Consider the following 14,328-nt stretch of genomic DNA (forward strand, 5'->3'; position numbering starts at 1 on the left):
CATCATAAGAAGTCTCCTTCTGTAGCGAGTTTTCTAGTTCCTCAAACCAAAAAGCCGCTGTAGTGGTTACAGGAATAATGCAAGAAATTGGTTAAAGAAGAAAACCCTGTTGAACAAAAATGTTCTTAAGTAAACCTTCTAATTTTTTATCCATAGGGTCTTTGAAAGCGCAACTGTCTTCTATTGGTATATTCGTGCGCTTAGCTAGCGTTGAAACTGCCCCCTCTACCTTGGGAACCGTCTGCCACGCGTCCCTTCTAGGGTCAACAATTGGGAACATTTTCTTAAATATAGGAGGGGGAACAAAAGGTACACCTGGCTTCTCCCACTCCTTAGTCATGATATCTGCCACCCTCTTAGGTATCGGAAACGCATCAGTGTGTACTGGGACCTCTAAGAATTTGTCCATTTTACACAATTTTTCTGGGATCACCAAAGGATAACAATCATCAAGTGTAGCTAGGACCTCCTTAAGTAGGGTGCGGAGGTGTTCTAGCTTAAATTTAAATGCTATGGTATCAGGCTCTGCCTGCTGAGAAACTTTTCCTGTGTCAGAAATTTCTCCCTCAGACAGGCCCTCCCTCACTGCCAAGTCAGATTGATGTGAGGGCACTACAGATAAATTATCCTCTGCGTCTGCTTGCTCATTTTCTGTGTTTAAAACTGAGCAATCACCCTTCCTAGGAAAAGCTGGCAGTTTGGATAAAAATGCTGAGAGAGAATTATCCATTACTGCCGCTAATTGTTGCATAGTAATCGCAATTGGTGCGCTAGATGTACTGGGCATCGCTTGCGCGGGCATAGCTGGTGTTGACACAGAAGGAGAGGAAAGCAAGCTATCTTCACTACCTTCAGCTAAAGAATCATCTTGGGCTATATTTTTAAGTGTGATTGTACGGTCCTTAAGCTGTTTGGACGCTATGGCACACTTCACACATAAATTTAATGGGGGAACCACCTTGGCCTTTCAACATACAGAACATAGGCTATCTGAAGATTCAGACATGTTTGACAGACTTAAACAGAACTTCAATGCAATAAAAATTATTTTTGACAAAAACGTTACTGTCTCTTTAAATAATAAAAGTGCACACTTTATTACTGAAACATCAAAAAACCATCAAATAAACATCCAATTTTAATGAAATTTTCACCAGTGTCTTAATGCTTTGAAAAGATTGCACACAAATTTTCAGACCAATTAACCCCTTAATGCCCAAACCGGAGCTAATAACAGTTATTAACCGGTTAACACACTACAGTACTATGCCACAGCTTCCACTGTGGCCTTTACCTTCCTTAGGGATTATTTTAGTAGGAAATAAGCCTCTCTGGAGTCTTTTCTGATGCCTCTGGACTCCCCACGTGAAGCTGCATGAACTGCCTAGGCAAAACAACTGCGCAATTGAGGCGCGAAAATGAGGCCTCCTCCCTCTTCATTCCAGAGTGAAGGGGCCTTTCTGACTAGATTAGGTGTCCAAATAAGTGCCAGGCGCAAATTAAACCCCAAAAGTGTTTTAAAGTCTGAAAAAACACCTTATTTATAGTGAAAAACATGCTAAAAAGCAATCGATTTTTAAGTCCACAATAGTGTCAACCAGCATAGAGCCCTAAATATAAGCCATCATTTTATACAGAGTCTAAGAAAAATGGCTTACCTATCCCAGAGGGAATTTCCGACAGTCTTCTAGCATTACATGGTCTTATTAGAAAAATGACTGATCATAACTGAAGCAGTTAAGCCTGCAAACTGTTCCCCCCAACTGATGTTCTCTGGTTTCAACAGTCCTGCGTGGGAACAGCAATGGATTTTAGTTACTGGTGCTAAAATCATATTCCTCTTTGCAGAAATCTATCACTTTCTGCTGCAGAGTAAATAGTACAAGCCGGCACTATTTTAAAATAAACTATTGATAGAAGAAATAAAAAAACTACAACTAACACCACATACTCTTTACCACCCCCGTGAAGATGCTACTAGTTAGAGCGGCAAAGAGAATGACTGGGGGGGCGGAGCCTGAGGGGAGCTATATGGATAGCTCTGCTGTGTGCTCTCTTTGCCACTTCCTGTAGGGATTGAGAATATCCCACAAGTAAGGATGAAGCCGTGGACCGGATACACCAATGTAGGAGAAATTAAAACTATAATTTCATCACCACTATCACTTTACCCTTCCTATTACTAGCATAGGCAAAGAGAATGACTAGGGGGTGGAGTCAAGGGAGAGCTATATAGACAGCTCTGCTGTGGTGCTCTTTGCCACTTCCTGTAAGCAGGAGGAATCCATGGACTCTTCGTATCTTGTAGAAGAAACATATATTCCACATATAAAGAATGTGGAATATACAATGTAATTGACTGAATGAAAGTACATTACAAAAAATTTTGATAATGTGTTATCAAATTTTTTTGTGTTTTCTGTGTTTTTCTTCAGCTGGAACTGGAGCCTTAGTCAAGGTAGAGGGAATAATGAACAGTTCCAAATACCAGACAATATTGGCACAAAACCTTCAGGCTTCTGCTAGAAAGCTGAACATGAAGAAGAACTTCATCTTTCAGCATGACAACGACCCAAAGCATACATCCAAATCAACAAAGGAATGGCTTCACCAGAAGAAGATTAAAGTTTTGGGATAGCCCAGCCAGAGCCAAGACCTGAATTCAATTCAAAATCTGTGGGGTGACCTGAAGAGGGCTGTGCACAGGAGATGCCCTCGCATTCTGACAGATTTAGAGTGTTTTTGCAAAGAAGAGTGGGCAAATCTTGCCAAGTCAAGATGTGCCATGCTGAAAAACTCATACCCAAAAAGACAGTGCTGTAATAAAATCAAAAGGTGCTTCAATTAAGTATTAGTTTAAGGGTGTTCACACTTATGCAACCATATTATTTTAGTTTATTTTTATTTCCCTTTACCTAAAAGATTTCAGTTTGTTTTTCAATTGAGTTGTAGTTTATAGGTCACATTAAAGGGGAAAAAAGTTCTGAATTGATTTATCTTTGTCTCATTTTTTTACATCACAGAAACCTGACATTTTAACAGGGGTGTGTAGACTTTTTTTTTTTTTTTTTTTTATTGAGGTCCTGAGTAAGGCATACATGGAATAAAATAAACAGAATGCAACAATAGTGAAATACAGGTATCATATAACAGTTCTGTATGGAAACAGTGCATTTCTGAAAAGAAAATTCAAAAGCATGGTATGAAGGTATAATGCCTAATATTCTGTATGCTCCCTAGATGATAAAAGAGGCCACTATTGGACCCAACTAAAGATTCATAACCATATACAGGGAGCTATTTCTAATAGGAAAGACCACTTTTGGATCTTTAAATGAGAACCTCTTTTTTATAAGTTTAATAAAGTCTCATGAGCTGCTTTTACTTCTTGAGCCCGCTTTTCCTCTATAATAAAAGTATACTGTATGTGAAGTAGGGAGAATTCAAAGACTGAAACATATGGAGGGAGAGGACTGCTCTAGATCTACCAGGAGAATAACATACATGTCATCCTAACGTGAAGCAGAAAACAGAATGGATAAGCTGTCCTATCTGATTACAAGATATACTGTTTATGCACTATTCCAAGCTAAAAGTAGCGTCATTACTGATGGGAGCACAGATCCAATCCATAACAAAAAGGGGAATGAATTATATAAAGTGTGTAGACTTTTTATATCCACTGTGTATGTATATATATACCCAGCGCTGCACGACATACTACCTTCTCAACTTGTAAATACCAGCGCACATTTGAGTGCGCAAGTATGTGCAAACTAGCCCTCCACTAGCAGTCTAGCCCCAAGTGTTTAATGTCCCTTTAGGTGAAACTAATTTTCTACAGCAGTGCTCTATTTACCTCAGGAGCCCTTGGATGCCCAAAAATATTCTGAGCTCCTAGATATTGCCCCCCCCCCACCTATTATATTCAGTCTTCCGTCCCCTGACTGGTTACATCTGCTAGCATGGCACGGACAGTTGCACCAATTACAGCCCAGTTATATGCGGTAGTGCAATGCTGACAGCTGTGTTGTTGTAGGCGGGTAGGCAACTACATTTTGGGCCAACACACATTGCCCTACGTGCTCTGCTCACAGCCCAGTTAAACTAGCTAGCAAAGTTTTACAGTTGCGCTAGCAGATGGCATATCAGCTAAAACTTATTGTAAAAAGGAATATGGCTGCACCTCACTGACTAGGCCCATGGAAGGCCAGAACGATCGTCTGGGGTTACCATGCTCCTAATTCAGAGGAGGATTGCTTATTTCGGGGGTGCACTGACCTTGTTGTTAGGCAGGATCAGACTGATATACTACAGGAAAGTTCTCCTTTGTGAAAAGCACAATTGGGCTAAAAGAGGCTGCTCCTAGGTGGCAACTCGCCATAGAACAAGCTGCTGAGCTGTTTATACCTGGTAGAGCTCTTTTCTTTCTGCATGTATTTAAAATATGTATTAACCTTCTCCCTTATCTAACTTGTTTTGGAAAATTATTGGGAATATGATGTTTCCAGTATACATTTAAAATCAGGATTACAAAAAGACCCCACTGTAATGTCTCTGTATTAAATATGCAGATATAGAATACTGAACACCTGTGAAGTATTGTTCTACAGATTACAAACCTGTAAACGTACAATGAAAAATAAAATCACTTCTAAATCATGAGACTTTCTTGAAAAAAAAAAAAAAAAAAAAAACAGAATTTATGCTTACCTGATAAATTACTTTCTCCAACGGTGTGTCCGGTCCACGGCGTCATCCTTACTTGTGGGAAATATCTCTTCCCCAACAGGAAATGGCAAAGAGTCCCAGCAAAAGCTGTCCATATAGTCCCTCCTAGGCTCCGCCCACCCCAGTCATTCAACCGACGGACAGGAGAAAAAAACAGGAGAAACTATAGGGTGCCGTGGTGACTGTAGTTAGAGAAAATAATTCATCAAACCTGATTAAAAAACCAGGGCGGGCCGTGGACCGGACACACCGTTGGAGAAAGTAATTTATCAGGTAAGCATAAATTCTGTTTTCTCCAACATTGGTGTGTCCGGTCCACGGCGTCATCCTTACTTGTGGGAACCAATACCAAAACTTTAGGACACGGATGAAGGGAGGGAGCAAATCAGGTTACCTAAACAGAAGGCACCACGGCTTGCAAAACCTTTCTCCCAAAAATAGCCTCCGAAGAAGCAAAAGTATCAAATTTGTAAAATTTGGCAAAAGTGTGCAGTGAAGACCAAGTTGCTGCTTTACATATCTGATTGACAGAAGCCTCGTTCTTGAAGGCCCATGTGGAAGCCACAGCCCTAGTAGAGTGAGCTGTGATTCTTTCAGGAGGCTGCAGTCCGGCAGTCTCGTAAGCCAATCGGATGATGCTTTTAAGCCAAAAGGAAAGAGAGGTAGAAGTCGCTTTTTGACCTCTCCTTTTACCAGAATAGACTATGTTTGTCTGAACTCTTTTGTAGCTTCTAAATAGAATTTTAGAGCACGGACTAAATTGTGTAACAAACGTTCCTTCTTTGAAACTGGATTCGGACACAAAGAAGGTACAACTATCTCCTGGTTAATATTTTTGTTGGAAACAACCTTTGGAAGAAAACCAGGCTTAGTACGCAAAACAACCTTATCTGAATGGAACACCAGATAGGGCGGAGAACACTGCAGAGCAGATAACTCTGAAACTCTTCTAGCAGAAGAAATAGCAACCAAAAACAAAACTTTCCAAGATAACAACTTAATATCTATGGAATGCAAAGGTTCAAACGGAACCCCTTGGAGAACTGAAAGAACTAGATTTAAACTCCAGGGAGGAGTCAAAGGTCTGTATACAGGCTTGATCCTAACCAGAGCCTGAACAAATGCTTGAACATCTGGCACAACTGCCAGTCGTTGGTGTAACAAGACAGATAAAGCAGAAATCTGTCCCTTTAGAGAACTCGCTGATAATCCTTTATCCAAACCTTCTTGTAGAAAGGAAAGGATCTTAGGAATTTTGATCTTATTCCATAAGAATCCCTTGGATTCACACCAGCAGATATATCTTTTCCATATTTTATGGTAAATTTTTCTAGTTACCGGTTTTCTGGCTTGAACCAGAGTATCTATCACAGAATCTGAAAACCCACGCTTTGATAGAATCGAGCGTTCAATTTCTAAGCCGTCAGCTGGAGGGAGACCAGATTTGGATGTTCGAATGGACCCTGTACAAGAAGATCCTGTCTCAAAGGTAGCTTCCATGGTGGAACCGATGACATATTCACCAGGTCTGCATACCAAGTCCTGCATGGCCACGCAGGAGCTATCAAGATCACCGAGGCCCTCTCCTGCTTGATCCTGGCTACCAGCCTGGGAATGAGAGGAAACGGTGGAAACACATAGGCTAGGTTGAAGGTCCAAGGCGCTACTAGTGCATCCACTAGAGTCGCCTTGGGATCCCTGGATCTGGACCCGTAGCAAGGAACCTTGAAGTTCTGACGAGACGCCATCAGATCCATGTCTGGAATGCCCCATAATTGAGTTAATTGGGCAAAGATCTCCGGGTGAAGTTCCCACTCCCCCGGATGGAATGTCTGACGACTCAGATAATCCGCCTCCCAGTTTTCCACTCCTGGGATGTGGATCGCAGATAGGTGGCAGGAGTGATCCTCCGCCCATTTTATTATTTTGGTCACTTCTCTCATCGCCAGGGAACTCCTTGTTCCCCCCTGATGATTGATATAAGCAACAGTCGTCATGTTGTCTGATTGGAATCTTATAAATCTGGCCTTTGCTAGTTGAGGCCAAGCCCTGAGAGCATTGAATATCGCTCTCAGTTCCAGAATGTTTATCGGGAGAAGAGACTCTTCCCGAGACCATAGTCCCTGAGCCTTCAGGGATTTCCAGACCGCGCCCCAGCCCACTAGACTGGCGTCGGTCGTGACAATGACCCACTCTGGTCTGCGGAAGCTAATTCCCTGGGACAGATGGTCCAGGGTCAGCCACCAACGGAGTGAATCTCTGGTCTTCTGATCTACTTGAATCATTAGAGACAAGTCTGTATAGTCCCCATTCCACTGTCTAGGCATGCACAGTTGTAATGGTCTTAGATGAATTCGCGCAAAAGGAACTATGTCCATTGCTGCAACCATCAACCCTACTACTTCCATGCACTGAGCTATGGAAGGACGTGGAATAGAATGAAGAACTTGAAAAGCGTTTAGAAGTTTTGACTTTCTGACTTCTGTCAGGAAAATCCTCATTTCTAAAGAATCTATTATTGTTCCCAAGAAAGGAACTCTTGTCGACTGAGACAGGGAACTTTTATCTATGTTCACCTTCCATCCGTGAGATCTGAGAAAGGCCAGAACGATGTCTGTGTGAGCCTTTGCCTTTGAGAGAGACGACGCTTGTATCAGAATGTCGTCCAAGTAAGGTACTACTGCAATGCCCCTTGGTCTTAGAACCGCTAGAAGGGACCCGAGTACCTTTGTGAAAATCCTTGGAGCAGTGGCTAACCCGAATGGGAGGGCCACAAACTGGTAATGTTTGGCCAGAAAGGCGAACCTTAGGAACTGATGATGATCCTTGTGGATAGGAATATGTAGATACGCATCCTTTAGATCCACGGTAGTCATAAATTGACCTTCCTGGATTGTAGGTAGAATAGTTCGAATGGTTTCCATTTTGAACGATGGAACTCTGAGAAATTTGTTTAGGATCTTTAAATCCAGAATTGGTCTGAAAGTTCGCTCTTTTTTGGGAACTACAAACAGATTTGAGTAAAATCCCATTCCCTGTTCCGCCGTTGGAACTGGGTGTATCACTCCCTTTTTTAACAGGTCTTCTACACAATGTAAGAATGCCTGTCTCTTTATTTGGTTTGAGGATAAGTGAGACATGTGGAACCTTCCCCTTGGGGGTAATTCCTTGAATTCCAGAAGATAACCCTGAGAGACTATTTCTAGTGCCCAGGGATCCTGAACATCTCTTGCCCAAGCCTGATCAAAGAGAGAGAGTCTGCCCCCTACTAGATCCGGTCCCAGATCGGGGGCTACTCCTTCATGCTGTTTTGTTAGCAGCAGCAGGCTTCTTGGCCTGCTTACCCTTGTTCCAGCCTTGCATCGGTTTCCAGGCTGGTTTGGTTTGTGAAGCATTACCCTCTTGTTTAGAGGATGCTGAATTGGAGGCCGGTCCGTTCCTGAAATTGCGAAAGGAACGAAAATTAGACTTATTCTTGGCTTTGAAAGGCCTATCTTGTGGGAGGGCGTGGCCCTTTCCTCCAGTGATGTCTGAGATAATCTCTTTCAATTCTGGCCCAAAGAGAGTTTTACCCTTGAAGGGGATATTAAGCAATTTTGTCTTGGAAGATACATCCGCTGACCAAGACTTTAGCCAAAGCGCTCTGCGCGCCACAATTGCAAACCCTGAATTTTTCGCCGCTAATCTAGCTAATTGCAAAGCGGCATCTAAAATAAAAGAATTAGCCAACTTGAGTGCGTGAACTCTGTCCATAACCTCCTCATACGGAGTCTCTCTACTGAGCGACTATTCTAGTTCCTCGAACCAGAACCACGCTGCTGTAGTGACAGGAACAATGCACGAAATGGGTTGCAGGAGGTAACCTTGCTGTACAAAAACCTTTTTAAGCAAACCCTCCAATTTTTTATCCACAGGATCTTTGAAAGCACAATTATCCTCGATAGGAATAGTAGTGCGCTTGTTTAGAGTAGAAACTGCCCCCTCGACCTTAGGGGCTGTCTGCCATAAGTCCTTTCTGGGGTCGACCATAGGAAATAATTTCTTAAATATAGGAGGGGGGACAAAAGGTATGCCGGGCTTCTCCCACTCCTTATTCACTATGTCCGCCACCCGCTTGGGTATAGGAAAAGCGTCGGGGTGCACCGGAACCTCTAGGAACTTGTCCATCTTGCATAATTTTTCTGGAATGACCAGGTTGTCACAATCATCCAGAGTAGATAACACCTCCTTAAGCAGTGCGCGGAGATGCTCTAATTTAAATTTAAATGTCACAACATCAGGTTCAGCCTGTTGAGAAATTCTACCTGAATCTGAAATTTCCCCATCTGACAAAACCTCCCTCATGGCCCCTTCAGATTGGTGTGAGGGTATGACAGAGCAATTATCAGCACCCTCCTGCTCTTCAGTGTTTAAAACAGAGCAATCGCGCTTTCTCTGATATGCAGGCATTTTGGATAAAATATTTGCTATAGAGTTATCCATTACTGCCGTCAATTGTTGCATAGTAATAAGCATTGGCGCGCTAGAAGTACTAGGGGCCTCCTGCGTGGGCAAAACTGGCATAGACACAGAAGGAGATGATGTAGAACTATGTCTACTCCCTTCATCTGATGAATCATCTTGGGCAACTTTACTATCTGTGGCAGTACTGTCCTTACTTTGTTTGGACGCTATGGCACAATTATCACACAATTTTGAAGGGGGAGACACATTGACTTTCATACATATAGAACATAGCTTATCTGAAGGTACAGACATGTTAAACAGGCTTAAACTTGTCAATAAAGTACAAAAACGTTACTGTCTCTTTAAATTTTAAACAGTGCACACTTTATTACTAAATATGTGAAAAAGTATGAAGGAATTGTTCAAACTTTACCAAATTTTCACCACAGTGTCTTAAAGCATTAAAAGTATTGCACACCAAAGTTTTAACCCCTCTACAGTCCCAGCTACAGCCTTTGCTGCGACTTTACCAAACCCAGGGGGGGAATACGATTCCAAATGAAGCCTTCTAGGAACCTTTCCAACTACTTTCAGATCCACACACATGCATCTGCATGTCTTGCTCTCAAAAGTAACTGCGCAGTAATGGCGCGAAAATGAGGCTCAGCCTACAACTGGGAAGGCCCTTCCTGACTGGAAAGGTGTCTAACTCAGTGCCTGACGTTAAAAAACATTCCCCAAGCTTATAAGTGTGAATTTCAAACATAAACATGTATAAAATGCCCAAATAAAGCAATCGATTTTGCCCATAAAAGTGTCTACCAGTTTTATAGCCCATATTAAGCCCTTTATTCTGTTTGAGACTAAGAAAATGGCTTACCGGTCCCCATGAGGGGAAATGACAGCCTTCCAGCATTACACAGTCTTGTTAGAAATATGGCTAGTCATACCTTAAGCAGAAAAGTCTGCTAACTGTTTCCCCCAACTGAAGTTACTTCATCTCAACAGTCCTATGTGGAAACAGCAAACGATTTTAGTTACTGCTGCTAAAATCATCTTCCTCTCACAAACAGAACTCTAAATCTTTTTCTGTTTCAGAGTAAATAGTACATACCAGCACTATTTTAAAATAAACGCTTGATAGTAGAATAAAAAACTACAACTAAACACCACATACTCTTAACCATCTCCGTGGAAATTTTGCCTGTGCAACGGCAAAGAGAATGACTGGGGTGGGCGGAGCCTAGGAGGGACTATATGGACAGCTTTTGCTGGGACTCTTTGCCATTTCCTGTTGGGGAAGAGATATTTCCCACAAGTAAGGATGACGCCGTGGACCGTACACACCAATGTTGGAGAAAAGCACACACACATTTAATATATATAGTATGTATAGCACTAGAAATAACTCACTAAACAAAGAAGAAGAAGTTCTATATAAATGTAAACATTGTATTTTTAGAAACTGTTCTAAAATGAATGAAATTAGGGCAGAAATAAAATATCCTGTTTTATATAAAAGTAATACTGAACCAGTAAGTGATTTGATAAATTTGACACTAGTTTATATTAAAAACAAAAAGACAAGATTAATACACATTCTACTATAAAGTTTATTTTAAACAAAAAACAAAACAAAACCAAGATTAATACACGTCACTACACACTAGCACGAATATGATCAAAGATGTCATAATGACTTAAGAATCGGTTTCCATTACCCGTAGTAGTTCCTCAGGGAGGTCACCTCCATCATTGATGCCCCTGTTCATAGAAATAAATCTTTCAACGCCGGGCTTGTCACGAACATTGGGATTGTGAAGACTAGTGTTTAACATGATGACCGCAAATGACAAAACATAGCACGTGTCTGCAAATAAAGTGGAGAGAAGCACGAGATAGGGAGAAATGAGAATGACAATATACATCTGTATTTTTATATACTCAATTAGGCACTTGCATTTGGATACATTTGTGACAATTCAAATGGGGAAGGAGGTAGCCGTTGGTGGCATTAGGCTCTTTTTGTAGCCGGATTTCTTCTAGTGAAAGTGCTGCACACTAAGATCTGTATTTGTACAGATCTAGGTTTGCTGTTCTTAGTCTAGGATTTCTTAAACTGTTTGTAGGCTTAGTACTTGTACCTGTTGACTGGAAGACACCAGGGTTACACATGCAGTATCTTTGTGCAAATGCCTCCATCATGCGGTCAATTTTTTGAGCCTCTCCTGGCAATCTGAAGCTCCAAAGAAATTGCCTGGATAAAGAAAGCAAAAAGAAACGGCTATAGTACCAAAAAAGACTGAAAACTAAATCCAACAAGAGCTAAAAAAAAAAACTAAGATAAAGGTCACAAGCTACACACATCCATCAACATTTATATATAATATATATAAAAAAAAAAAATTGCCAGTCAAGAATATTCATTTTATTATTTCATACGTATAGTCTAATTTATCACATTTTATACAGATAAATACAAAAACATTGGGCCAAGGATCTTTAAAAACCAACAAAAAAACGTTGCCTATTTCACATGCCCAGTATATTCCTTATTAATTCTGTAGTAAGGATAAGAACTAGGATGTTTGTATTGCAACCGTAAATCATAATTTATGCTTACCTGATAAATGTATTTATTTCCGGATATGGCGAGTCCACGGAATCATCAATTACTAGTGGAAATATCACTCCTGGCCAGCAGGAGGCGGCAAAGAGCACCACAGCAAAGATGTTATATATATATATATATATATATATATATATATCACTTCACTTACCCATAACCTCCAGTCATTCAGACAAAGGAAAATGGAAAAAGATGATAACACAAAGGTGTAGAGGTGCCTGAGGTCTTAAAATAAAGGGTGGGCCGTGGACTCACCATATCCGGAAATAAATAAATTTATCAGGTAAGCATAAATTATGTTTCCTTTCCTAAGATATGGCGAGTCCATGGAATCATCCATTACTAGTGGAAACCAACACCCAAGCTAGAGGACACAGATGATTAGGGAGGGACAAGACAGGCAACCTAAACAGAAGGCACCACTGCATGAAGAACCTCTCTCAAAAAAGAAGCCTCAGCCAAGACAAAAATATCAAATTATACTACTCAACCAAAGAGAAAGAAAAAGTATCTGAAGCTTTCTGACCTTTACGTTTCCCAGAGAAACAAACAGCAAACTGGCGACAATCCTTAGTCGCCTATAGATAGAAAATAAAAGCACGCACAACATCAAAGTTGTGCAAGAAATGTTCCTTATGAGAAGATAGATAAGGACACAGAAGGAACAACAATTTTCTGATTAATATATCTATCCGAAAAACCACTTAGGAAGAAAACCTAACTAGTACGAATAACCGCCTTAACTGTATGAAAGAAAACATAAGACGAATCACACTGCAAAACAGAGCTCAGAGACTCTCCAAGCAGAAAAGATAACAATGAGAAACAAACCTTCCAAGATAACAACTTAATGTCTATGGAAAGTAAAGGCTCAAACAGAGCCTACTGCAAACCTTTAAGAACAAGGGTAAAACCCTAAGGGGGAGCAACCAACTTAAACACAGGCCTAATGTAGACCAGTGCCGGACAAAAAGATTGCACATCTGGCACGTCCACCAGATGCTTAAGTAGCAAAAAAGACAGTCAGTACCCTGAAGGGTCAGTTTTCTCCATTGACAAACCCTTCTCCAAACCACCCTGGAGAAAGGATAAAAAATTCAGAAAAACCCCCGCTTAGACAAAACTAAGCGTCCAATCTTCAAGCAGTCAGCTTCAGAGATTTAGATGAAGGAAAAGACCAAGAATCAGAAGTCCTTCCTCAGAGGTAGTCTCCGAGGTGGAGAGACGACATTTCCACTAGGTCTGTGAGGCCACGCAGGGGCTAATAAAATCACTGCCGCTCTCACCTGAAAATACAAGTAATGACTTGTGGAAAGAGAACAAAAAGAGGAAGAAGAAAAGAAAGGAAAAAAAAAAAAATGTATGCAAGACTGAAAACCAAGAAAAACGTCAGAACATCTATCAGGACGGTCTGCGGATCACATGACTATAAACCATACCTTTGAAACTTGGCGTCCTGTCGAAACGCCCACAGAAGCCAACTCCTGAAACCCCCCATGTGAGGGTCTACCTAGAGAACACTTCCGGATGGAAATGCTCACTCCCTAGAATTATCAGTCTGTTTAGAAGTCCAACTCCCAATTTTCCCCACCCTTGGAAAGTGGATGACCGACAGCAAATGTGAGCTTCCATCCACTGAACAATAGAAGTCACCTGCTACATGGCTAAGGAACCCCTAAGTTCCTCCCTAATGGTTGATATAAACCCTTGAGGTGATATTGTCCGACTGTAACCAAGCTAGGGACGACTGAGGTCAAGTCAGAGTGCTCTCAAAGTGCTCTCAACTCCAAGATGTTTAAAGAGGAGAGCAGACACTTCGTGTCCATAATCCTTAAACAAGACCCAGACAGTTTACCAGCCCAGCAGGTTGGCATCCGTAGTCACATCACCCAGGAATATCTCCAGAAGCATGCGCCCGGAGATAGATACTCCTGAAATAATACTTCGGAAGAAAGTCTCTTGTCATCTGATCTAAATCTATCCTTTAAGACAGATCTGAAAGTTCTCCATGTCATGGAAAATAGTAAAAGGAATGATATCCATGGAATACCATCAGACCAATTTCCTCCATACACAGGGTCACAGAAAAGTGAAGAAATATTAACTTCAGCTAAATCCAAACTCCCAACCTCCTGGTTGCAAGATGGCTAAGCTATCCACCGGCCACTAGAGCTTACTGTTGGCCGGACAGAAGACTGCAGAGTGGGGAAAATACATAAATCCTTGATTTTATGACCTCTGAAAGACATCTCCTAGATAAAGATTCAAATAACATTTAATAGCATTTGCGAAATCAGAAGTACAGAAAAAAATAAATGTTTAAACCAATTTTTAGTTGAGCAAGCTTTCCACACAACTTCAGCATTAGTAGAAGGAATAATACTGCCTGAATCCGAAATTTCACCCTCAGATGCACCCGAAGAATCTTCATCCTGAGACTTCTGAGAGGAAATACTTTGATTAGCCATTTCAGGATCAGAAACCTTACTTACTGTTTCTTTAAAATTTCCTTTTGCATTTTT

At 41.2% G+C, this 14,328-nt stretch overlaps 1 protein-coding gene across 1 annotated transcript in view; it reads right to left on the reverse strand.

The window, feature by feature from the left end:
• Positions 1 to 14,328, reverse strand: part of CYTH2 (cytohesin 2) — a 188,912-nt gene that overhangs the window by 56,347 nt on the left and 118,237 nt on the right. Inside the window, exons 6-7 of the mRNA XM_053690682.1 lie at positions 11,322 to 11,434; positions 10,899 to 11,047 (exon numbers count right to left, since the gene is read on the reverse strand). Coding sequence (XP_053546657.1) covers positions 10,899 to 11,047; positions 11,322 to 11,434 — 262 coding nt within the window. The remainder of the gene's footprint in view (positions 1 to 10,898; positions 11,048 to 11,321; positions 11,435 to 14,328) is intronic.

The sequence above is a fragment of the Bombina bombina genome, chromosome 8, assembly GCF_027579735.1.
Source record: "Bombina bombina isolate aBomBom1 chromosome 8, aBomBom1.pri, whole genome shotgun sequence".
NCBI classification, from domain to species: Eukaryota; Metazoa; Chordata; class Amphibia; order Anura; family Bombinatoridae; genus Bombina; species Bombina bombina.